This window comes from Zonotrichia albicollis, chromosome 1 (assembly GCF_047830755.1).
Source record: "Zonotrichia albicollis isolate bZonAlb1 chromosome 1, bZonAlb1.hap1, whole genome shotgun sequence".
Taxonomy (NCBI): Eukaryota; Metazoa; Chordata; class Aves; order Passeriformes; family Passerellidae; genus Zonotrichia; species Zonotrichia albicollis.
In genome coordinates, this window is record NC_133819.1 from 155,245,882 (window position 1) to 155,272,760 (window position 26,879).

The window sequence follows — 26,879 nt, forward strand, 5'->3', positions numbered from 1 at the left end:
TCCCCAAATCCCCATCCAAAATTGTCCCCAAAAACCCCCCAAAATCCTCCCCAAATACCCCCCAGGATCCTCCCCAAATACCCCCCAGAATCATCTCCAAATCCACCCCAAAATCGTCCCCAAATCCCATCCAAAACTGTCCCCAAATACCCCCCAGGATCCTCCCAAAAACCCCCAGAATCGTCCCCAAATCCCCTCCAAAATTGTCCCCAAATCTCCCCCCAAATCGTCCCCAAATTCCCCCTGGAGCCCCCCCAGATCTGCCTCAAAATCCCCTCAAATCCCCCCAAAAATCGTCTCCAAATCTCCCCCAAAAATTGCCCTGAAGGTTCCCAAAATTTTCCCCAAATCCGCCCCAAAATCGTCCCCAAATCCCCCCTGGAGCCCCCCCAAGTCCTCCTCAGAATCCCCCCAAAATCGTCACTAAATCCACCCCAAAACTTCTCCCCAAATCCACCAAAATCCTCACCAAATTCATCCCAAAATCATCCCCAAATCCCCCCCCCTGGAGCCCCCCCAGATCCTTCCCAAAATCCCCCCAAAATCGTCACCAAATGCCCCCCAAAAATTCCCCTGAATCCTCCCCAAAATCCTCCCCCAAAAATCATCACCAATCCCCCCCAAAATCGTATCCAAATGCCCTCCAAAAATCGCCCCCAAATCCCCGTGGCGCCCCCCCAAATCCTTCTCAAATTCCTCCAGAGCCCCCCAAAAATCCTCCCATAAATCTGCCCCAGAATCGTCTCCAAATCCCATCCAAAATTGTCCCCAAATCTCCACAAAAATTCATCCCCAAATTCTCCCCAAAATCCTCCCCAAATCCCCCCTGGAGCCCCCCCAGATCCTCCTCAAAATCCCCTCAAATCCCCCCAAAATTGTCTCCAAATCTCCCCCAAAAATTGCCCTGAAGATGCAAAAAATCCTCCCAAAATCTGCCCCAAAATTGTCACCCAAATCCCCCCCAAAAATTGTCCTGAAGGTTCCAAAATTTTCCCCAAAATCGTCCCCCAGATCTCCCCTGGAACCCCCAAATCCTCTTCAAAATCCCCCAAAATTGTCACCAAATGCTCCCAAAAATTCCCCTGAAGGTTCCCAAAATCTTCCCCAAATCTGCCCCACAAATCGTCCCAAAATCCCCCCTGGAGCCCCCCCAAGTCCTCCTCAGAATCCCCCCCAAAATCGTCACTAAATCCACCCCAAAAATTCTCCCCAAATCCCCCCAAAATCCTCACCAAAATTCACCCCAAATTCCTCCCCAAATCCCCCCTGGAGCCCCCCCCAAAATTGTCTCAAAATACCCCAAAAAATTCCTCTAAAAATCCCACCCACAAAAACCCTCCCCAAATTCCCCCCCAGAGCCCCCCAAAATCCTCCCTAAATCCCCCCAAAATCCTCCCAAATTCCCCCAAATCCCCCAGATCCCCAAATCTCCCTGGAGCCCCCCCAAAATCCCCCAAATCCTCCCCAAAATCCTCCCAAATCCCCCCAGAGCCCCCCAAAATCCCCCCCAGAGCCCCCAAAATCCTCCAAACCCCCCAGTTCCCCAAATCCCCCCAGAGCCCCCCAAATCCCCCAAATGCCCCCCAGAGCTCCCCAAATCCTCCCCAAATCCCCCCCTAAAATCCTCCCCAAAATCCCCCAAATCCCCCAGAGCCCCCAAAATCCCCCCAAAATCCCCCCCAAATCCCCCAAATGCCCCCAGAGCCCCCCAAAATCCCCCCAAAGCCCCCCAAAATCCTCCCAGAGCCCCCACAAAATCCTCCCTAAATCCCCCCAAAATCGTCACCAAATCCCCACAGAGCCCCCCAAAATCCCCCAAACCCCCCAGTTCCCCAAATCCCCCTGGACCCCCCAAAAAATCCTCCCCAGATATCCCAAAAAATCCTCCTAAAATCCCCCCTAAAATCCTCCCCAAAATCCCCCCAAAATCCCCCCAGAGCCCCCCAAATCCCCCCAGAGCCCCCCAAAATCCCCCAGAGCCCCCCAAATCCCCCAAATCCCCCCAGAGCCCCCCAAAATCCCCCAAAATCCCCCCAAAATGCTCCCAAAATCCCCCCAAAATCCTCCCCAAATCCCCCCAAACCCCCAGAGCCCCCAAATCCCCCTAGACCCCCCAAAGAATCCCTCCCCAAAATCCCCCCCAAATCCCCCAAATGCCCCCCAAAATCCCCCCAAATCCCCCTGTGAGCCCCCCAAATCCCCCCAAAATCCCCCCAAAATCCCCCCAAAATCCCTCCAAACCCCCCAGTTCCCCAAATCCCCCTGGACCCCCCAAAGAAATCCTCCCCAGATATCCCGAAAAATCCTCCCCAAAATCCCCCTAAAATCCTCCCCAAAATCCCCCAAATCCCCCCAAATCCCCCCCAAAATCCCCCAAATCTCCCCAGAGCCCCCCAAATCCCCCCAGAGCCCCCCAAATCCCCCAAATCCCCCCAAAATCCTCCCCAAAATCCCCCAAATCCCCCCAGAGCCCCCCAAAATCCCCAAAATCCCCCCAAAATCCCCCCAAATCCCCCCAAAATCCCCCAGAGCCCCCCAAAATCCCCCAAATCCTTCCCCAAATCCCCCCCAAAATCCTCACAGAGCCCCCCAAAATCCTCCAAAATCCTCCCAAAATCCCCCCAGAGCCCCCCAAAATCCCCCCAAAATCCTCCCCAAATCCCCCAGTTCCCCCAAATCCCCCTGGACCCCCAAAGAATCCTCCCCAAAATCCCCCCCAAATCCCCCAAATGCCCCCCAGAGCCCCCCAAAATCCTCCAAACCCCCCAGTTCCCCAAATCCCCCTGGACCCCCCAAAGAATCCTCCCCAAAATCCCCCCCAAATCCCCCCAGAGCCCCCAAAATCCTCACTCAAAATCCCCCCAAAATCCTCCCCAAAATCCCCCCTAAAATCCTCCCCAAAATCCTCCCCAAATCCCCCCAAAATCCCCCAAATCCTCACAGAGCCCCCCAAAATCCTCAAACCCCAGTTCCCCAAATCCCCCTGGACCTCTCTAAAAATCCTCCCCAGATATCCCAAAAAATCCTCCCTAAATCCCCCAATGCCCCCAAAATCCCCCAAAATCCCCCCAAATCCCCCCAGAGCCCCCCAAAATCCCCCCAGAGCCCCCCAAATCCCCCCAGAGCCCCCAAATGCCCCCAAAATCCTCCCCAAATCCCCCCAGAGCCCCCCAAAATCCCTAAAATCCTCCCCAAAATCCCCCCAGAGCCCCCCAAAATCCCCCAAAATCCCCCAGAGCCCCCAAAATCCCAAATCCCCCCAGAGCCCCCCAAAATCCTCCAAACCCCCCAGTTCCCCAAATCCCCTGGAGCCCCCCAAATCCTCCTCAAATCTCCCCCAAATCCCCCAAATGCCCCCCAGAGCCCCCAAAATGCTCCCAAAATCCCCCAAAATCCCCCCAAAATCCTCCAAAATCCCCCTAAAATCCTCCCCAAATCCCCCCAAAATCCTCCCAAATCCCCCCAAAATCCTCCCCAAAATCCCCCCTAAAATCCTCCCCAAATTCCCCAGAGCCCCCCAAATCCCCCCAAATCCCCCCAGAGCCCCCAAAATGCCCCAAACCCCCCAGAGCCGCTCTCACCTTGCGGAACCGAACCTTGAGGTTGCTCTGGCCCAGCTGGGAGTCGTGGCGAAGGCCTCGTACAGGAGCAGCTCCTGCTCCACGTGCACCTGCAACCCCAAAAATGCACCTGGGGACCCCAAAAATGCACCCCAGAACCCCAAATCCCTCGTACAGGAGCAGCTCTGCTCCACGTGCACCTGGGACCCCAAAAATGCACATGGGAACCCCAAAAATCCATCCCAAATCCATCCCGAACCCCAAATCCCTCGTACAGGAGCAGCTCTGCTCCACGTGCACCTGGAACCCAAAATACACCTGGGAACCCAAAATACACCTGGGAACCCCAAAAAGCACACCTGGGACCCCAAAATGGTCAGGGAACCCCAAAAATCCACCCCAGAACCACAAAAATCCACCTGGGAACCCACAAAAATCCACCCCAAAATCCATCCCAGAACCCCCAAATCCCTCGTACAGGAGCAGCTCCTGCTCCACGTGCACCTGCAACCCCAAAAACACACATGGGAACCCCAAAAATCCATCCCAGAACCCCCAAACCCCTCGTACAGGAGCAGCTCCTGCTCCACGTGCACCTGGGACCCCAAAAATGGTCAGGGAACCCCAAAAATGCACCTGGGAACCCCAAAATACACCTGGGAACCCCAAAAATCCATCCCAGAACCCCCAAAACCCACCCCAGAACCACAAAAATCCATTCCCAGAACCCCAAAAATACACCTGGGAACCCCAAAAATCCACCTGGGAACCCCAAAAATCCACCCCAGAACCCCAAAAATCCACACGGGAACACCAAAGATCCACCTGGGAACCCCCAAAATCCATCCCAGAACCCCAAATCCCTCGTACAGGAGCAGCTCCTGCTCCACGTGCACCTGGGACCCCAAAAACACACATGGGGACCCCAAAAATCCACCCCAAAATCCATCCCAGAACCCCCAAATCCCTCGTACAGGAGCAGCTCCTGCTCCACGTGCACCTGGAACCCCAAAAACACACATGGGAACCCCAAAAATACACATGGGAACCCCAAAAATCCATCCCAGAACCCCAAAAATACACATGGGAACACCAAAAATGCACCCCAGAACCACAAAATACACATGGAACCCCTTAAATTCACCTGGGAACCCCAAAAACCCACCCCAGAACCCCAAAAACACACATGGGAACACCAAAAATGGTCAGGGAACCCCAAAAACACAGCCCAGAACCCCAAAAATGCACCTGGGAACCCCAAAAAAATCCATCCAAAAATCCACCTGGGAACCCCAAAATCCACCCCAAAATCCATCCCAGAACCCCCAAATCCCTCGTACAGGAGCAGCTCCTGCTCCACGTGCACCTGCAACCCCAAAAATACACCTGGGAACCCCAAAATACACCTGGGAACCGCAAAAATCCATCCCAGAACCCCAAAAATCTACCTGGGAACCCCAAAAATCCACCCCAGAACCACAAAAATCAATCCCAGAACCCCAAAATACACATGGGAACCCCAAAAATGCACCCCAGAACCCCAAAATCCATCCCAGAACGCTCAAACCCCTCGTACAGGAGCAGCTCCTGCTCCACGTGCACCTGGAACCCCAAAAATGGTCAGGGAACCCCAAAAATAAACATGGGAACCACAAAATACACCTGGGAACCCCAAAAATACACATGGGAACCCCAAATTCCACCCCAGAACCCCAAAAATACTCATGGAAACCATAAAATCTAACCCAGGAACCCCAAACCCCTCGTACAGGAGCAGCTCCTGCTCCACGTGCACCTGGAACCCCAAAAACACACATGGGAACCCCAAAAACACACATGGGGACCCAAAAATACACCTGGGACCCCAAAAATGGTCAGGGAACCCCAAAAATCCATCCCAGAACCCCAAAAATATTCATGGAAACCATAAAATCTAACCCAGGAACCCCAAATCCCTCGTACAGGAGCAGCTCCTGCTCCACGTGCACCTGGAACCCCAAAATACACCTGGGAACCCCAAAAATACACCTGGGAACCCAAAAACCACACCTGGGACCCCAAAAATGGTCAGGGAACCCCAAAAACCCATCCCAGAACCCCAAAAATACACATGGGAACACCAAAAATCCATCCCAGAACCCCAAAAATCCACCCCAAAATCCATCCCAGAACCCCAAAAATAGACATGGGAACCCCAAAAATCCACCTGGGGACCCAAAAACCACACCTAGGACCCCAAAAATGGTCAGGGAACCCCAAAAATCCACCCCAGAACCCCAAAAATACACATGGAAACCATAAAATCAAACCCAGGAACCCCAAATCCCTCGTACAGGAGCAGCTCCTGCTCCACGTGCACCTGCAACCCCAAAAACACACATGGGAACCCCAAAAACACAGCCCAGAACCCCAAAAATACACATGGGAACCCCAAAAAATCCACACAGGAACACCAAAGATCCATCCCAGAACCCCAAAAATGCACCCCAGAACCCCAAAAAAAATCCATCCAAAAATCCACCTGGGAACCCCAAAAATCCACCCCAAAATCCACCCTAGAACCCCAAACCCCTGGTACAGGAGCAGCTCCTGCTCCACGTGCACCTGGGACCCCAAAAACGGTCAGGGAACCCCAAAAATCCACATGGGAACCCCAAATCCCTCGTACAGGAGCAGCTCCTGCTCCACGTGCACCTGGAACCCCAAAAACACACATGGGGACCCCAAAAATGCATCCCAAAATCCATCCCAGAACCCCAAACCCCTCGTACAGGAGCAGCTCCTGCTCCACGTGCACCTGGAACCCCAAAAATGGTCAGGGAACCCCAAAAATCCATCCCAGAACCCCAAAAATGCACCTGGGAACCCCAAAAAAAATCCATCCAAAAATCCACCTGGGAACCCCAAAAATCCACCCCAAAATCCACCCTAGAACCCCAAACCCCTCGTACAGGAGCAGCTCCTGCTCCACGTGCACCTGGAACCCCAAAAATGCACATGGGGACCCCAAAAACACAGCCCAGAACCCCAAATCCCTCGTACAGGAGCAGCTCCTGCTCCACGTGCACCTGGAACCCCAAAAATGCACATGGGAACCCCAAAAATACACATGGGAACCCCAAAAATCCATCCCAGAACCAAAAAAAACACACCTGAACCCCAAAAATCCACCCCAGAACCCCAAAAACCCACCCCAGAACCCCAAAACTACACACAGAAACCATAAAATCAAACCCAGGAACCCCAAATCCCTCGTACAGGAGCAGCTCCTGCTCCACGTGCACCTGGAACCCCAAAATACACATGAGGACCCCAAAAACACACCTGGGAACCCCAAAATACACCTGGGAACCCCAAAAACACAGCCCAGAACCCCAAAATACACCTGGAACCCCTTAAATTCACCTGGGAACCCCAAAAATCCATCCCAAAATCCATCCCAGAACCCCAAATCCCTCGTACAGGAGCAGCTCCTGCTCCACGTGCACCTGGAACCCCAAAATACACATGAGGACCCCAAAAATACACCTGGGAACCCCAAAAAGCACACCTGGGACCCCAAAAATGGTCAGGGAACCCCAAAAATAAACATGGGAACCCCAAAAATACACCTGGGACCCCAAAAATGGTCAGGGAACCCCAAAAATGCACCTGGGAACCCCAAAAATCCACCCCAAAATCCATCCCAGAACCCCAAATCCCTCGTACAGGAGCAGCTCCTGCTCCACGTGCACCTGGGAACCCCAAAAACACACATGGGAACCCCAAAATACACATGGGAACCCCAAAATACACATGGGGACCCAAAAACCCACCCCAGAACCCCAAAAATCCATCCCAGAACCAAAAAAACCACACCTGAACCCCAAAAACACACATGGGAACCCCAAAAATCCATCCCAGAACCCCCAAAAATGCACCAAGGAACCCAAAAATCCATCCCAGAATCTCCAAAATCCATGTGGGCACCCCGAAAATCCAACTGGGAGCCCCAAAAATCCAACTGGGAGCCCCAAAATTCACACCAGAACCCCAAAAATCCACCCCAAAATCCATCCAGTGCCATCCCAGTGCCCATGGCAGTGCCCATCCCAGTGCCATCCCAGTGCCATCCCAGTGTTCCCAGTGCCCATCCCAGTGCCATCCCAGTGCCCATCCCAGTGCCCATCCCAGTGTTCCCAGCGCCATCCCAGTGCTCTCGGTGCCATCCCAGTGTTCCCAGTGCCCATCCCAGTGCCCATCCCATCACTCCCAGTGCCATCCCAGTGCCCATCCCAGTGCCCATCAGTGCCCATGGCAGTACCAGCAGGAAGGGGCGGCTCCGTGCCCGGCCCAGCCCCACCAGCAGCAGCTCCCTGACGTGGGGCAGTTCCCAGTGCCCATCCCAGTGCCCATGGCAGTGCCCATCAGTGCCCAGTTTGGGCAGTACCAGCAGGAAGGGGCGGCTCCGTGCCCGGCCCAGCCCCACCAGCAGCAGCTCCCTGACATGGGGCAGTTCCCAGTGCCCATCCCATCACTCCCAGTGCCCATCAGTGCCCAGTTTGGGCAGTACCAGCAGGAAGGGGCGGCTCCGTGCCCGGCCCAGCCCCACCAGCAGCAGCTCCCTGACGTGGGGCAGCTCCCAGTGCCCATCCCAGTGCCCATCCCAGTGCCCATCCCAGTGCCCATCCCAGTGCCCATGGCAGTGCCCATCAGTGCCCAGTTTGGGCAGTACCAGCAGGAAGGGGCGGCTCCGTGCCCGGCCCAGCCCCACCAGCAGCAGCTCCCTGACGTGGGGCAGTTCCCAGTGCCCATCCCAGTGCCATCCCCATCACTCCCAGTGCCCATCCCAGTGCCCATCCCAGTGCCCATGGCAGTGCCCATCAGTGCCCAGTTTGGGCAGTACCAGCAGGAAGGGGCGGCTCCGTGCCCGGCCCAGCCCCACCAGCAGCAGCTCCCTGACGTGGGGCAGCTCCCAGTGCCCATCCCAGTGCCCATCCCAGTGCCCATGGCAGTGCCCATCAGTGCCCATGGCAGTACCAGCAGGAAGGGGCGGCTCCGTGCCCGGCCCAGCCCCACCAGCAGCAGCTCCCTGACGTGGGGCAGTTCCCAGTGCCCATCCCAGTGCCCATGGCAGTGCCCATCCCAGTGCCCATCCCAGTGCCCATCCCAGTGCCCATTCCCATCACTCCCAGTGCCCATCCCAGTGCCCATCCCAGTATCCCCAGTGTTCCCAGTGCCCATCTCAGTGCCATCCCAGTGCCATCCCAGTGTTCCCAGTGCCCATCCCAGTGTTCCCAGTGCCATCCCAGTGCTCTCGGTGCCATCCCAGTGTTCCCAGTGCCCATCCCACTGCCATCCCAGTGCCCATCCCATCACTCCCAGTGCCCATTCCCAGTATCCCCAGTGTTCCCAGTGCCCATCTCAGTGCCATCCCAGTGCCATCCCAGTGTTCCCAGTGCCATCCCAGTGCTCTCAGTGCCATCCCCAGTGTTCCCAGTGCCATCCCAGTGCCATCCCAGTGCCCATTCCCAGTATCCCCAGTGTTCCCAGTGCCATCCCAGTGCCCATTCCCAGTATCCCCAGTATCCCGGTGCCCATGGCAGTGCCCATGGCAGTACCAGGAGGAAGGGGCGGCTCCGTGCCCGGCCCAGCCCCACCAGCAGCAGCTCCCGCACGTGGGGCAGTTCCCAGTGCCCATCCCAGTGCCCATCCCAGTGCCATCCCAGTATCCCCAGTGTTCCCAGTGCCCATCCCAGTGCCATTCCCAGTGCCCATCCCAGTGCCCATCCCAGTATCCCCAGTGCCCATGGCAGTGCCCAGTTTGGGCAGTACCAGGAGGAAGGGGCGGCTCCGTGCCCGGCCCAGCCCCACCAGCAGCAGCTCCCTGACGTGGGGCAGTTCCCAGTGCCCATCCCAGTGCCCATCCCAGTGCCCATCCCAGTATCCCCAGTGCTCCCAGTGCCCATCCCATCACTCCCAGTGCCCATCCCAGTGCCCATCCCAGTGCCCATCCCAGTGCCATCCCCAGTGTTCCCAGTGCCCATCCCATCACTCCCAGTGCCCATCCCAGTGCCCATCCCAGTGCCCATCCCATCACTCCCAGTGCCCATCCCATCACTCCCAGTGCCATCCCTGTGCCATCCCAGTGTTCCCAGTGCCCATCCCAGTGTTCCCAGTGCCATCCCAGTGCTCTCGGTGCCATCCCAGTCCATCCCAGTGCCATCCCAGTGCCCATTCCCAGTGCCCATCCCAGTGCCAATCCCAGTGCCATCCCAGTATCCCCAGTGTTCCCAGTGCCCATCCCAGTGCCCATCCCAGTGCCCATCCCAGTGCCATTCCCATCACTCCCAGTGCCCATCCCAGTATCCCCAGTGCTCCCAGTGCCATCCCAGTGCCATCCCAGTATCCCCAGTGCCCATCCCAGTGCCATCCCAGTGTTCCCAGTGCCATCCCAGTGTTCCCAGTGCCCATCCCAGTGCCCATCCCAGTGCCATTCCCAGTGCCCATCCCAGTGCCATCCCAGTGCCATCCCAGTGTTCCCAGTGCCCATCCCAGTGCCCATCCCAGTGCCATCCCAGTGCCCATCCCATCACTCCCAGTGCCAATCCCAGTATCCCCAGTGCCCATCCCAGTGCCCATCCCAGTGCCATTCCCAGTGCCCATCCCAGTGCCCATCCCAGTGTTCCCAGTGCCCATCCCAGTGTTCCCAGTGCCCATCCCAGTGCCATCCCGGTGCCCATCCCAGTGCCATCCCAGTGTTCCCAGTGCCATCCCAGTGTTCTCGGTGCCATCCCCAGTGTTCCCAGTGCCATCCCAGTGCCATTCCCAGTGCCCATCCCAGTGCCATTCCCATCACTCCCAGTGCCCATCAGTGCCCAGTTTGGGCAGTACCAGCAGGAAGGGGCGGCTCCGTGCCCGGCCCAGCCCCACCAGCAGCAGCTCCCTGACATGGGGCAGTTCCCAGTGCCCATCCCAGTGTCCCCAGTGCCCATCAGTGCCCATGGCAGTACCAGCAGGAAGGGGCGGCTCCGTGCCCGGCCCAGCCCCACCAGCAGCAGCTCCCTGACGTGGGGCAGTTCCCAGTGCCCATCCCAGTGCCCATGGCAGTGCCCATCCCAGTGCCCATCCCAGTGCCCATCCCAGTGCCCATTCCCATCACTCCCAGTGCCCATCCCAGTGCCCATCCCAGTATCCCCAGTGTTCCCAGTGCCCATCTCAGTGCCATCCCAGTGCCATCCCAGTGTTCCCAGTGCCCATCCCAGTGTTCCCAGTGCCATCCCAGTGCTCTCGGTGCCATCCCAGTGTTCCCAGTGCCCATCCCACTGCCATCCCAGTGCCCATCCCATCACTCCCAGTGCCCATCCCATCACTCCCAGTGCCATCCCTGTGCCATCCCAGTGTTCCCAGTGCCCATCCCAGTGTTCCCAGTGCCATCCCAGTGCTCTCGGTGCCATCCCAGTCCATCCCAGTGCCATCCCAGTGCCCATTCCCAGTGCCCATCCCAGTGCCAATCCCAGTGCCATCCCAGTATCCCCAGTGTTCCCAGTGCCCATCCCAGTGCCCATCCCAGTGCCCATCCCAGTGCCATTCCCATCACTCCCAGTGCCATCCCAGTATCCCCAGTGCTCCCAGTGCCATCCCAGTGCCATCCCAGTATCCCCAGTGCCCATCCCAGTGCCATCCCAGTGTTCCCAGTGCCATCCCAGTGTTCCCAGTGCCCATCCCAGTGCCCATCCCAGTGCCATTCCCAGTGCCCATCCCAGTGCCATCCCAGTGCCATCCCAGTGTTCCCAGTGCCCATCCCAGTGCCCATCCCAGTGCCATCCCAGTGCCCATCCCATCACTCCCAGTGCCAATCCCAGTATCCCCAGTGCCCATCCCAGTGCCCATCCCAGTGCCATTCCCAGTGCCCATCCCAGTGCCCATCCCAGTGTTCCCAGTGCCCATCCCAGTGTTCCCAGTGCCCATCCCAGTGCCATCCCGGTGCCCATCCCAGTGCCATCCCAGTGTTCCCAGTGCCATCCCAGTGTTCTCGGTGCCATCCCCAGTGTTCCCAGTGCCATCCCAGTGCCATTCCCAGTGCCCATCCCAGTGCCATTCCCATCACTCCCAGTGCCCATCAGTGCCCAGTTTGGGCAGTACCAGCAGGAAGGGGCGGCTCCGTGCCCGGCCCAGCCCCACCAGCAGCAGCTCCCTGACATGGGGCAGTTCCCAGTGCCCATCCCAGTGTCCCCAGTGCCCATCAGTGCCCATGGCAGTACCAGCAGGAAGGGGCGGCTCCGTGCCCGGCCCAGCCCCACCAGCAGCAGCTCCCTGACGTGGGGCAGTTCCCAGTGCCCATCCCAGTGCCCATGGCAGTGCCCATCCCAGTGCCCATCCCAGTGCCCATCCCAGTGCCCATTCCATCACTCCCAGTGCCCATCCCAGTGCCCATCCCAGTGCCCATCCCAGTATCCCCAGTGCTCCCAGTGCCCATCCCATCACTCCCAGTGCCCATCCCAGTGCCCATCCCAGTGCCCATCCCAGTGCCATCCCCAGTGTTCCCAGTGCCCATCCCATCACTCCCAGTGCCCATCCCAGTGCCCATCCCAGTGCCCATCCCATCACTCCCAGTGCCCATTCCCAGTATCCCCAGTGTTCCCAGTGCCCATCTCAGTGCCATCCCAGTGCCATCCCAGTGTTCCCAGTGCCATCCCAGTGCTCTCAGTGCCATCCCCAGTGTTCCCAGTGCCATCCCAGTGCCATCCCAGTGCCCATTCCCAGTATCCCCAGTGTTCCCAGTGCCATCCCAGTGCCCATTCCCAGTATCCCCAGTATCCCCGGTGCCCATGGCAGTGCCCATGGCAGTACCAGGAGGAAGGGGCGGCTCCGTGCCCGGCCCAGCCCCACCAGCAGCAGCTCCCGCACGTGGGGCAGTTCCCAGTGCCCATCCCAGTGCCCATCCCAGTGCCATCCCAGTATCCCCAGTGTTCCCAGTGCCCATCCCAGTGCCATTCCCAGTGCCCATCCCAGTGCCCATCCCAGTATCCCCAGTGCCCATGGCAGTGCCCAGTTTGGGCAGTACCAGGAGGAAGGGGCGGCTCCGTGCCCGGCCCAGCCCCACCAGCAGCAGCTCCCTGACGTGGGGCAGTTCCCAGTGCCCATCCCAGTGCCCATCCCAGTGCCCATCCCAGTATCCCCAGTGCTCCCAGTGCCCATCCCATCACTCCCAGTGCCCATCCCAGTGCCCATCCCAGTGCCCATCCCAGTGCCATCCCCAGTGTTCCCAGTGCCCATCCCATCACTCCCAGTGCCCATCCCAGTGCCCATCCCAGTGCCCATCCCATCACTCCCAGTGCCCATCCCATCACTCCCAGTGCCATCCCTGTGCCATCCCAGTGTTCCCAGTGCCCATCCCAGTGTTCCCAGTGCCATCCCAGTGCTCTCGGTGCCATCCCAGTCCATCCCAGTGCCATCCCAGTGCCCATTCCCAGTGCCCATCCCAGTGCCAATCCCAGTGCCATCCCAGTATCCCCAGTGTTCCCAGTGCCCATCCCAGTGCCCATCCCAGTGCCCATCCCAGTGCCATTCCCATCACTCCCAGTGCCCATCCCAGTATCCCCAGTGCTCCCAGTGCCATCCCAGTGCCATCCCAGTATCCCCAGTGCCCATCCCAGTGCCATCCCAGTGTTCCCAGTGCCATCCCAGTGTTCCCAGTGCCCATCCCAGTGCCCATCCCAGTGCCATTCCCAGTGCCCATCCCAGTGCCATCCCAGTGCCATCCCAGTGTTCCCAGTGCCCATCCCAGTGCCCATCCCAGTGCCATCCCAGTGCCCATCCCATCACTCCCAGTGCCAATCCCAGTATCCCCAGTGCCCATCCCAGTGCCCATCCCAGTGCCATTCCCAGTGCCCATCCCAGTGCCCATCCCAGTGTTCCCAGTGCCCATCCCAGTGTTCCCAGTGCCCATCCCAGTGCCATCCCGGTGCCCATCCCAGTGCCATCCCAGTGTTCCCAGTGCCATCCCAGTGTTCTCGGTGCCATCCCCAGTGTTCCCAGTGCCATCCCAGTGCCATTCCCAGTGCCCATCCCAGTGCCATTCCCATCACTCCCAGTGCCCATCAGTGCCCAGTTTGGGCAGTACCAGCAGGAAGGGGCGGCTCCGTGCCCGGCCCAGCCCCACCAGCAGCAGCTCCCGCACGTGGGGCAGCTCCCAGTGCCCATCCCAGTGCCCATCCCAGTGCCCATCCCAGTGCCCATCAGTGCCCAGTTTGGGCAGTACCAGCAGGAAGGGGCGGCTCCGTGCCCGGCCCAGCCCCACCAGCAGCAGCTCCCTGACATGGGGCAGTTCCCAGTGCCCATCCCAGTGCCCATCCCAGTGCCCATCCCAGTGCCCATTCCCATCACTCCCAGTGCCCATCCCGGTGCCCATGGCAGTGCCCAGTGCCCAGTTTGGGCAGTACCCATGGCAGTACCAGCAGGAAGGGGCGGCTCCGTGCCCGGCCCAGCCCCACCAGCAGCAGCTCCCTGACGTGGGGCAGTTCCCAGTGCCCATCCCAGTGCCCATGGCAGTGCCCAGTGCCCAGTTTGGGCAGTGCCCAGTTTGGGCAGTACCAGGAGGAAGGGGCGGCTCCGTGCCCGGCCCAGCCCCACCAGCAGCAGCTCCCGCACGTGGGGCAGCTCCCAGTGCCCATCCCAGTGCCCATCCCAGTATCCCCATCACTCCCAGTGCCCATCCCAGTGCCCAGTTTGGGCAGTGCCCATGGCAGTACCAGCAGGAAGGGGCGGCTCCGTGCCCGGCCCAGCCCCACCAGCAGCAGCTCCCGCACGTGGGGCAGCTCCCAGTGCCCATCCCAGTGCCCATCCCAGTGCCCATCCCAGTGCCCATCAGTGCCCATCAGTGCCCAGTTTGGGCAGTACCAGCAGGAAGGGGCGGCTCCGTGCCCGGACCAGCCCCACCAGCAGCAGCTCCCTGACATGGGGCAGTTCCCAGTGCCCATCCCAGTGCCCATCCCAGTGCCCATTCCCATCACTCCCAGTGCCCATCCCGGTGCCCATGGCAGTGCCCAGTGCCCAGTTTGGGCAGTACCCATGGCAGTACCAGCAGGAAGGGGCGGCTCCGTGCCCGGCCCAGCCCCACCAGCAGCAGCTCCCTGACATGGGGCAGCTCCCAGTGCCCATCCCAGTGCCCATGGCAGTGCCCATCCCATCACTCCCAGTGCCATCGAGTGCCATCCCAGTGTTCCCAGTGCCATCCCAGTGCCCATCCCAGTGCCATCCCAGTGCCATTCCCATCACTCCCAGTGCCAATCACTCCCCGTGCCCATCCCAGTGCCCATCACAGTGTTCCCAGTGCCATCCCAGTGTTCCCAGTGCCCATCCCAGTGCCCATCCCAGTGCCCGGTTTGGGCAGTGCCCATGGCAGTACCAGGAGGAAGGGGCGGCTCCGTGCCCGGCCCAGCCCCACCAGCAGCAGCTCCCTGACGTGGGGCAGTTCCCAGTGCCCATCCCAGTGCCCATCCCAGTGCCCATGGCAGTGCCCATCCCAGTGTTCCCAGTGCCCATCCCATCACTCCCAGTGCCCATCCCAGTGTTCCCAGTGCCCATCCCAGTGCCATCCCAGTGCCCATTCCCAGTGCCCATCCCAGTGCCCATCCCAGTGCCATCCCAGTGCCCATTCCCAGTGCCATGCCAGTGTTCCCAGTGCCCATCCCAGTGTCCCCAGTGCCATTCCCAGTGCCATCCCAGTGCCCATCCTAGTGCCATTCCCAGTGCCCATCCCAGTATCCCCAGTGCCATTCCCAGTGCCCATCCCAGTACCCATCCCAGTGCCCATCCCATCACTCCCAGTGCCCATCCCAGTGCCATCCCCATCACTCCCAGTGCCATCCCAGTGCCATTCCCATCACTCCCAGTGCCATCCCAGGGTTCCCAGTGCCATCCCAGTCCATCCCTGTGCCATCCCAGTGCCATTCCCAGTGCCCATTCCCAGTATCCCCAGTATCCCCAGTGCCCATCCCAGTGCCCATCAGTGCCCAGTATCCCCAGTGCCCATGGCAGTGCCCAGTGCCCAGTTTGGGCAGTACCAGCAGGAAGGGGCGGCTCCGTGCCCGGCCCAGCCCCACCAGCAGCAGCTCCCGCACGTGGGGCAGCTCCCAGTGCCCATCCCAGTGCCCATCCCAGTGCCCATCCCAGTGCCCATCCCAGTGCCCATCCCAGTGCCCAGTTTGGGCAGTGCCCAGTTTGGGCAGTACCAGCAGGAAGGGGCGGCTCCGTGCCCGGCCCAGCCCCACCAGCAGCAGCTCCCTGACATGGGGCAGTTCCCAGTGCCCATCCCAGTGCCCATCCCAGTGCCCATCAGTGCCCATCCCAGTGCCCATCCCAGTGCCCAGTGCCCATCAGTGCCCAGTTTGGGCAGTACCAGCAGGAAGGGGCGGCTCCGTGCCTGGCCCAGCCCCACCAGCAGCAGCTCCCTGACATGGGGCAGTTCCCAGTGCCCATCCCAGTGCCCATCCCAGTGCCCATGGCAGTGCCCATCCCAGTGCCCATTCCCATCACTCCCAGTGCCCATCCCAGTGCCCATCCCAGTGCCCATCCCAGTGCCCATCCCAGTGCCATCCCCATCACTCCCAGTGCCCATCAGTGCCCAGTTTGGGCAGTACCAGCAGGAAGGGGCGGCTCCGTGCCCGGCCCAGCCCCACCAGCAGCAGCTCCCTGACGTGGGGCAGTTCCCAGTGCCCATCCCAGTATCCCCAGTATGCCCAGTGCCCATGGCAGTGCCCAATGCCCAGTTTGGGCAGTACCAGGAGGAAGGGGCGGCTCCGTGCCCGGCCCAGCCCCACCAGCAGCAGCTCCCTGACGTGGGGCAGTTCCCAGTGCCCATCCCAGTGCCCATCCCAGTGCCATTCCCATCACTCCCAGTGCCCATCCCAGTGCCATCCCCATCACTCCCAGTGCCATCCCAGTGCCATTCCCATCACTCCCAGTGCCATCCCAGGGTTCCCAGTGCCATCCCAGTCCATCCCTGTGCCATCCCAGTGCCATTCCCAATGCCCATCCCAGTGCCATTCTCAGTGCCATTCCCAGTGCCAATCCCAGTGCCCATCCCATCACTCCCAGTGCCATTCCCAGTGCCCATCCCAGTATCCCCAGTATCCCCAGTGCCCATGGCAGTGCCCATCAGTGCCCAGTTTGGGCAGTACCAGCAGGAAGGGGCGGCTCCGTGCCCGGCCCAGCCCCACCAGCAGCAGCTCCCTGACATGGGGCAGTTCCCAGTGCCCATCCCAGTGCCCATCAGTGCCCAGTGCCCAGTTTGGGCAGTACCAGCAGGAAGGGGCGGCTCCGTGCCCGGCCCAGCCCCACCAGCAGCAGCTCCCTGACATGGGGCAGTTCCCAGTGCCCATCCCAGTGCCCATCTCAGTGCCCATTCCAGTGTTCCCAGTGCCATTCCCATCACTCCCAGTGCCCATCCCAGTATCCCCAGTGTTCCCAGTGCCATCCCAGTGCCATCCCAGGGCCCATTCCCAGTGCCCATCCCAGTGTTCCCAGTGCCATCCCAGTGCCCATCCCAGTGCCCATCCCATCACTCCCAGTGCCATCCCTGTGCCATCCCAGTGTTCCCAGTGCCCATCCCAGTGTTCCCAGTGCCATCCCAGTGCTCTCGGTGCCATCCCAGTCCATCCCAGTGCCATCCCAGTGCCCATCCCAGTGCCCATTCCCAGTGCCCATTCCCAGTGCCATCCCAGTGCCCATCCCAGTGCCCATTCCCAGTGCCATCCCAGTGCCCATCCCAGTGTTCCCAGTGCCATCCCAGTGCTCTCGGTGCCATCCCAGTCCATCCCAGTCCATCCCAGTGCCATCCCAGTGCCCATCCCAGTGCCCATCCCAGTGCCCATCCCAGTGCCATCCCAGTGCCCATTCCCAGTGCCATCCCAGTGTTCCCAGTGCCCATCCCAGTGTTCCCAGTGCCCATTCCCATCACTCCCAGTGCCCATCCCGGTGCCATTCCAGTGCCATCCCCAGTGTTCCCAGTGCCCATCCCATCACTCCCAGTGCCAATTACTCCCAGTGCCCATCCCAGTGCCCATGGCAGTGCCCATCAGTGCCCAGTTTGGGCAGTACCAGGAGGAAGGGGCGGCTCCGTGCCCGGCCCAGCCCCACCAGCAGCAGCTCCCGCACGTGGGGCAGTTCCCAGTGCCCATCCCAGTGCCCATCCCAGTGCCCAGTTTGGGCAGTGCCCATGGCAGTACCAGCAGGAAGGGGCGGCTCCGTGCCCGGCCCAGCCCCACCAGCAGCAGCTCCCTGACATGGGGCAGTTCCCAGTGCCCATCCCAGTGCCCATCCCAGTGCCCATCCCAGTGTCCATCCCAGTATTCCCAGTGCCCATCAGTGCCCAGTTTGGGCAGTACCAGGAGGAAGGGGCGGCTCCGTGCCCGGCCCAGCCCCACCAGCAGCAGCTCCCGCACGTGGGGCAGTTCTCTCTCGCCCCTCTCGTCCTTGCGGGGCTCGGCCGGCGGCTGCCCGAAGGACGAATCCACCAACACCCGCTGGCCCACCGGGAAATTCTTCACCAGGAACACCAGGCGCCACTCGGGCACCTGGTAAATCTGGGGGGAAACAGGAAAAATGGGAAAAAAAATTGCAATTTTGGGAATTATGGGGTTAAAAATGGGAATTATGGGGTTAAAAATGGGAATTATGAGAGGGAAAATGGGGATTATGGGGGAAAACAACAGGAAGTTCTTCACCAGGAACAGCAGGAGCCACTCGGGCACCTGGTAAATCTGGGGGGGAAACCAAGAAAAATGGGGAAAAATGGGAATTATGGGGGAAAAAATGGGAATTATGGGGTTAAAAATGGGAATTTTGATGGGAAAATTGGAATTATGACAGGAAAACATGAGGATGTTCTTCACCAGGAACAACAGGCGCCACTCGGGGACCTGGTAAATCTGGGGGGGAAACCAAGAAAAATGGGAAAATTGGGAAAAAAATGGAATTATGGGGGAAAAAATGGGAATTATGGGGTTAAAATGGGGATTTTAATGGGAATTGTGGTGGGAGAACAACGGGAAATTCTTCACCAGGAACAGCAGGCGCCACTCGGGCACCTGGTAAATCTGGGGGACAATGGGAAAAAATGGGAAAATTGGGAAAAAATGGGAATTTTGGGGGATAAAATGGGAATTTTGGGGGAAAAAATGGGAATTATGGGGTTAAAAATGGGAATTTTAATGGGAATTGTGGTGGGAGAAGAACGGGAAGTTCTTCACCAGGAACAGCAGGCGCCACTCGGGCACCTGGTAAATCTGGGGGGAACAAGAAAAATGGGAAAAAATGGGAAAATTGAAAAAAATTGGGAAAAAATGGGAATTATGGGGGAAAAAATGGGAATTATGGGGTTAAAAATGGGTGTTTTAATGGGAATTGTGGTGGGAGAACAACGGGAAGTTCTTCACCAGGAACAGCAGGCGCCACTCGGGCACCTGGTAAATCTGGGGGGAAATGGGAAAAATGGGGAAAAATGGGAAAAAATGGGAATTATGGGGGAAAAAATGGGAATTATGGGGTTAAAAATGGGTATTTTAATGGGAATTGTGGGGGGAAAACAACGGGAAGTTCTTCACCAGGAACAGCAGGCGCCACTCGGGCACCTGGTAAATCTGGGGGGAAATGGGGAAAAATGGGAAAATTGGGAAAAAATGGGAATTATGGGGTTAAAAATGGGAATTATGGGGTTAAAAATGGGAATTATGGGGTTAAAAATGGGAATTTTAATGGGAATTGTGGGGGGAAAACAACGGGAAGTTCTTCACCAGGAACAGCAGGAGCCACTCAGGGACCTGGTAAATCTGGGGGACAATGGGAAAAAATGGGAAAATTGGGGGAAAAAATGGGAATTTTGGGGGAAAAAATGGGAATTATGGGGTTAAAAATGGGAATTTTAATGGGAATTATGGGAGGGAAAATGGGGATTATGGGGGGAAAGCAATGGGAAGTTCTTCACCAGGAACAGCAGGAGCCACTCAGGGACCTGGTAAATCTGGGGGGAAATGGGAAAAAATGGGAATAATGGGAAAAAATGGGAATTTTGGGGGAAAAAATGGGAATTTTGGGGTTAAAAATGGGAATTATGAGAGGGAAAATGGGGATTATGGGGTTAAAAATGGGTATTTTAATGGGAATTGTGGGGGGAAAACAACAGGAAGTTCTTCACCAGGAACAGCAGGAGCCACTCGGGGACCTGGTAAATCTGGGGGAAATGCGGAAAAAATGGGAAAAAATTGGGAAAAATGGGAATTATGGGGTTAAAAATGGGAATTATGGGGTTAAAAATGGGGATTATGGGGTTAAAAATGGGAATTTTAATGGGAAGTTCTTCACCAGGAACAGCAGGAGCCACTCGGGCACCTGGTAAATCTGGGGGGAGATGGGAAAAATGGGAAAATTGAAAAAATTGGGAAAAAATGGGAATTATGGGGTTAAAAATGGGAATTATGACAGGAAAACATGAGGATGTTCTTCACCAGGAACAGCAGGCGCCACTCGGGCACCTGGTAAATCTGGGGGGAAATGGGAAAAATGGGGAAAAATGAGAAAAAATGGGAATTATGGGGGAAAAAATGGGAATTATGGGGTTAAAAATGGGAATTATGGGGTTAAAAATGGGAATTTTAATGGGAATTGTGGTGGGAGAACAAAGGGAAGTTCTTCACCAGGAACACCAGGCGCCACTCGGGCACCTGGTAAATCTGGGGGGAGATGGGGAAAATGGGGAAAAAATGGGAATTTTGGGGGAAAAAATGGGAATTATGGGGGCAAACCAAGAGGAGTTCTGGAAGGGAAATGGGAATTGTAAAGGGGAACAAAGGGAATTCCAGAGGGAAAACATTCCCAGTCCCATTCCCAGTATTCCCATTCCCAGTATCCCCAGTCCATCCCAGTATCCCCAGTACCTCTATGTTTCCGTTCTGCCGTTCCCAGTATCCCCAGTATCCCCAATACCATTCCCAGTTTCCCCAGTACCTCCATGTTGCCGTTCTCCCATTCCCAATCCCATTCCCAGTATCCCCAGTTTCCCCAGTACCTCCATGTTGCCGTTCTCCCATTCCCATTCCCATTCCCAGTATCCCCAGTATCCCCAGTTTCCCCAGTACCTCCATGTTGCCGTTCTCCCATTCCCAATCCCATTCCCAGTATCCCCAGTTTCCCCAGTACCTCCATGTTGCCGTTCTCCCATTCCCATTCCCATTCCCAGTATCCCCAGTATCCCCAGTTTCCCCAGTACCTCCATGTTGCCGTTCTCCCATTCCCATTCCCATTCCCAGTATCCCCAGTATCCCCAGTTTCCCCAGTACCTCCATGTTGCCGTTCTCCCATTCCCAATCCCATTCCCAGTATCCCCAGTTTCCCCAGTACCTCCATGTTGCCGTTCTCCCATTCCCAATCCCATTCCCAGTATCCCCAGTCCATCCCAGTCCATCCCAGTACCTCCATGTTGCCATTCTCCCATTCCCAGTCCATCCCAGTCCATCCCAGTCCATCCCAGTACCTCCATGTTGCCGTTCTCCCATTCCCAGTCCATCCCAGTCCATCCCAGTCCATCCCAGTACCTCCATGTTGCCGTTCTCCCATTCCCAGTATCCCCAGTATCCCCAGTATTCCCAGTATTCCCAGTTTCCCCAGTACCTCCATGTTGCCGTTCTCCCATTCCCAATCCCATTCCCAGTATTCCCAGTCCATCCCAGTACCTCCATGTTGCCGTTCTCCCATTCCCAGTCCCATTCCCAGTCCATCCCAGTCCATCCCAGTACCTCCATGTTGCCGTTCTCCCACTCCCAATCCCATTCCCAGTATCCCCAGTCCCATTCCCAGTATTCCCAGTATTCCCAGTTTCCCCAGTCCCATTCCCAGTATTCCCAGTATTCCCAGTTTCCCCAGTACCTCCATGTTGCCGTTCTCCCATTCCCAATCCCATTCCCAGTCCATCCCAGTACCTCCATGTTTCTGTTCTCCCATTCCCAGTATCCCCAGTCCCATTCCCAGTATCCCCAGTATCCCCAGTATTCCCAGTATTCCCAGTTTCCCCAGTACCTCCATGTTGCCGTTCTCCCATTCCCAATCCCATTCCCAGTATCCCCAGTCCATCCCAGTATCCCCAGGACCTCCATGTTGCCGTTCTCCCATTCCCAGTGCCATTCCCAGTATCCCCAGTATTCCCAGTATCCCCAGTATTCCCAGTTTCCCCAGTACCTCCATGTTGCCGTTCTCCCATTCCCAGTATGCCCAGTCCATCCCAGTCCATCCCAGTCCATCCCAGTACCTCCATGTTGCCGTTCTCCCATTCCCAGTATCCCCAGTCCATCCCAGTCCATCCCAGTCCATCCCAGTACCTCCATGTTGCCGTTCTCCCATTCCCAGTATCCCCAGTCCATCCCAGTCCATCCCAGTACCTCCATGTTGCCGTTCTCCCATTCCCAATCCCATCCCCAGTATCCCCAGTATCCCCAGTCCATCCCAGTCCATCCCAGTACCTCCATGTTGCCATTCTCCCATTCCCAATCCCATTCCCAGTATCCCCAGTATCCCCAGTATCCCCAGTCCATCCCAGTCCATCCCAGTACCTCCATGTTTCTGTTCTCCCATTCCCAATCCCATTCCCAGTATTCCCAGTCCATCCCAGTCCATCCCAGTACCTCCATGTTTCTGTTCTCCCATTCCCAGTATCCCCAGTATCCCCAGTCCCATTCCCAGTATCCCCAGTATCCCCAGTATCCCCAGTATTCCCAGTATTCCCAGTTTCCCCAGTACCTCCATGTTGCCGTTCTCCCATTCCCAATCCCATTCCCAGTATCCCCAGTCCCATTCCCAGTATTCCCAGTCCATCCCAGTATTCCCAGTTTCCCCAGTACCTCCATGTTGCCGTTCTCCCATTCCCAGTATCCCCAGTCCATCCCAGTATCCCCAGTATTCCCAGTATCCCCAGTATTCCCAGTACCTCCATGTTGCCATTCTCCTATTCCCAGTATCCCCAGTATCCCCAGTCCATCCCAGTCCATCCCAGTACCTCCATGTTGCCGTTCTCCCATTCCCAGTATCCCCAGTATCCCCAGTATCCCCAGTATCCCCAGTATTCCCAGTTTCCCCAGTACCTCCATGTTGCCGTTCTCCCAATCCCATTCCCAGTATCCCCAGTATTCCCAGTTTCCCCAGTACCTCCATGTTGCCGTTCTCGCGGGCCAGCACGCACCAGTGGGAGGGGTCAGGGCTCAGGGGGGCGGGGTCTCTCTCGGGGGGCCCCGCCCTGCGCGGCTCCTCCCGGGGCGGGGAACGGCCCGAGCCCCCCGAGTCCCCGTAGAGCATCTCCTCCTCATCATCCACAGAACCACTGGGGAGAGACAGGTATGGCACACCTGGGCACACCTGGGCACACCTGGGCACACCTGGGCACAGGTATGGCACACCTGGGCACACCCACATACACCTAACAGCCCCCCGAGTCCCCGTAGAGCATCTCCTCCTCATCATCCACAGAACCACTGCAAAGACAGGGCACCTGGGCACACCTGGGCACACCTGGGCACACCTGGGCACACCTGGGATACACCTGGGCACAGGTATGGCACACCTGGGCACACCCACATACACCCACATAACACCTAACAGCCCCCCGAGTCCCCGTAGAGCATCTCCTCCTCATCATCGACAGAACCACTGCAAAGACAGGGCACCTGGGCACACCTGGGCACACCTGGGATACACCTGGGCACAGGTATGGCACACCTGGGCACACCTACATACACCTAACAGCCCCCCGAGTCCCCGTAGAGCATCTCCTCCTCATCGTCAACGGAGCCACTGTGGGGAGATGGCACCCCTGGGTACACCTGGGCACACCTGGGCACACCTGGGATACACCTGGGCACAGGTATGGCACACCTGGGCACACCTGGGTACACCTGGGATACACTTGGGATACACCTGGGCACACCTGGGCACACCTGGGCACACCCACATACACCCACATACACCTAACAGCCCCCCGAGTCCCCGTAGAGCATCTCCTCCTCATCATCCACCGAGCCACTGCAAAGACAGGGCACCTGGGCACACCTGGGCACACCTGGGCACACCTGGGCACACCTGGGATACACCTGGGCACACCTGGGCACAGGTATGGCACACCTGGGCACACCTGGGCACACCTGGGCACACCCACATACACCTGGGCACACCCACATACACCTAACAGCCCCCCGAGTCCCCGTAGAGCATCTCCTCCTCATCATCAACAGAACCACTGTGGGGAAATGGCACACCTGGGCACACCTGGGCACACCTGGGCACACCTGGGCACACCCACATACACCTGGGCACAGGTATGGCACACCTGGGCACACCCACATACACCTAACAGCCCCCCGAGTCCCCGTAGAGCATCTCCTCCTCATCATCCACGGAGCCACTGTGGGGAGATGGCACACCTGGGCACACCTGGGTACAGGTATGGCACACCTGGGCACACCTACATACACCTAACAGCCCCCCGAGTCCCCGTAGAGCATCTCCTCCTCATCATCGACAGAACCACTGCAAAGACAGGGCACCTGGGCACACCTGGGCACACCTGGGCACACCTGGGATACACCTGGGCACACCTGGGCACAGGTATGGCACACCTGGGCACACCCACATAACACCTAACAGCCCCCCGAGTCCCCGTAGAGCATCTCCTCCTCATCATCGACAGAACCACTGCAAAGACAGGGCACCTGGGCACACCTGGGCACACCTGGGCACACCTGGGCACACCTGGGTACACCTGGGTACACCCACATACACCTGGGTACACCTACATACACCTAACAGCCCCCCGAGTCCCCGTAGAGCATCTCCTCCTCATCATCAACGGAACCACTGTGGGGAGATGGCACACCTGGGCACACCTGGGATACACCTGGGCACACCTGGGTACACCTGGGCACAGGTATGGCACACCTGGGCACACCTACATACACCTAACAACCCCCCGAGTCCCCGTAGAGCATCTCCTCCTCATCATCCACCGAGCCACTGTGGGGACATGGCACACCTGGGCACAGGTATGGCACACCTGGGATACACCTGGGATACACCTGGGCACACCTGGGCACACCTGGGATACACCTGGGATACACCTGGGTACACCTGGGATACACCTGGGCACACCTGGGTACACCCACATACACCCACATACACCTAACAGCCCCCCGAGTCCCCGTAGAGCATCTCCTCCTCATCATCCACCGAGCCACTGCAAAGACAGGGCACCTGGGCACACCTGGGCACACCTGGGCACACCTGGGTACACCTGGGTACAGGTATGGCACACCTGGGCACACCTACATACACCTACATACACCTAACAGCCCCCCGAGTCCCCGTAGAGCATCTCCTCCTCATCATCGACAGAACCACTGCGGGGAGAGACAAGTATGGCACACCTGGGCACACCTGGGTACAGGTATGGCACACCTGGGATACACCTGGGCACACCTGGGATACACCTGGGCACAGGTATGGCACACCTGGGATACACCTGGGCACACCCACATACACCCACATAACACCTAACAGCCCCCTGAGTCCCCGTAGAGCATCTCCTCCTCATCATCGACAGAACCACTGCAAAGACAGGGCACCTGGGCACACCTGGGCACACCTGGGCACACCTGGGTACACCTGGGATACACCTGGGCACACCTGGGCACACCTGGGATACACCTGGGCACACCCACATAACACCTAACAGCCCCCCGAGTCCCCGTAGAGCATCTCCTCCTCATCATCGACAGAACCACTGTGGGGAGATGGCACACCTGGGCACACCTGGGCACACCTGGGATACACCTGGGCACACCTGGGCACACCTGGGTACACCTGGGCACACCCACATACACCTAACAGCCCCCCGAGTCCCCGTAGAGCATCTCCTCCTCATCATCGACAGAGCCACTGGGGAGAGAGACAGGTATGGCACACCTGGGCACACCTGGGATACACCTGGGCACACCCACATACACCTACATACACCTAACAGCCCCCCGAGTCCCCGTAGAGCATCTCCTCCTCATCATCGACAGAACCACTGTGGGGAGAGAGACAGGTATGGCACCCTGGGCACACCTGGGGCACACCTGGGCACACCTGGGCACACCTGGGCACAGGTATGGCACACCTGGGCACACCTGGGCATACCTGGCATAGACCTAGGGACACCTAGGAATACCTTGGGGACACCTGAGAACATCCCCAGAGACACAACCAAGAGCACTTGGAGATTGGGGACACCTTGGGGACACCTTGGGGACACTTGGGGACATCCTGGGGACATCCTGGGGACACCTGGGCACACCTGGGCACACCTGGGCACACCTTGGGGACACCTGGGCACACCTGGGCACAGGTATGGCACACCTGGGCACACCTGGGGACACCTGGGGACACACCTGGGCACACCTGGAGACACACCTGGGGACACCTTGGGGACACCTGGGCACACACCTGGGCACACCTGGGGACAGGTATGGCACACCTGGGGACACACCTGGGCACACCTGGGGACACCCTGGGGACACCTGGGCACACCTGGGGACACCTGGGGACACACCTGGGCACACCTGGGGACACCTGGGCACACCTGGGGACAGGTATGGCACACCTGGGGACACACCTGGGCACACCTGGGGACACACCTGGGCACACCTGGGCACAGGTATGGCACACCTGGGGACAGGTATGGCACACCTGGGGACACCTTGGGCACACCTGGGCACACCTGGGGACAGGTATGGCACACCTGGGCACACACCTGGGCACACACCTGGGCACAGGTATGGCACACCTGGGCACACCTGGGCACACCTGGGCACAGTGACCCACCTGAGGTCCTGGATGAGGGTCTCGGCCTCGGCGTGGGGGCGGGGCGGGGGCTCCTCGCGGGGGGCGCGGCTCTCGGTGGTGAACATTCCGGAAAGGTCCCGGTACAGGCACAGCGCGGTGACACGGGACGGCTGGGGGGACACCATTGGGGACATTGGGGACAGTGGGGACAGTGGGGACATTGGGGACATTCCGGAAAGGTCCCGGTACAGGCACAGCGCGGTGACACGGGACGGCTGTGGGGACAGTGGGGACACCATTGGGGACATCATTGGGGACATCATTGGGGACATTCCGGAAAGGTCCCGGTACAGGCACAGCGCGGTGACACGGGACGGCTGCGGGGACACCATTGGGGACATTGGGGACATTCCGGAAAGGTCCCGGTACAGACACAGGGCAGTGACACGGGATGGCTGCGGGGACAGTGGGGACATT

At 58.6% G+C, this 26,879-nt stretch overlaps 1 protein-coding gene across 1 annotated transcript in view; it reads right to left on the reverse strand.

Moving 5' to 3' along the window:
• The window catches only part of CPSF1 (cleavage and polyadenylation specific factor 1), a 168,648-nt gene that overhangs the window by 59,790 nt on the left and 81,979 nt on the right, over positions 1-26,879 (reverse strand). Inside the window, 5 exon segments of the mRNA XM_074558745.1 lie at positions 3,582-3,631; positions 3,634-3,670; positions 17,930-18,127; positions 22,737-22,908; positions 26,442-26,572. Coding sequence (XP_074414846.1) covers positions 3,582-3,631; positions 3,634-3,670; positions 17,930-18,127; positions 22,737-22,908; positions 26,442-26,572 — 588 coding nt within the window.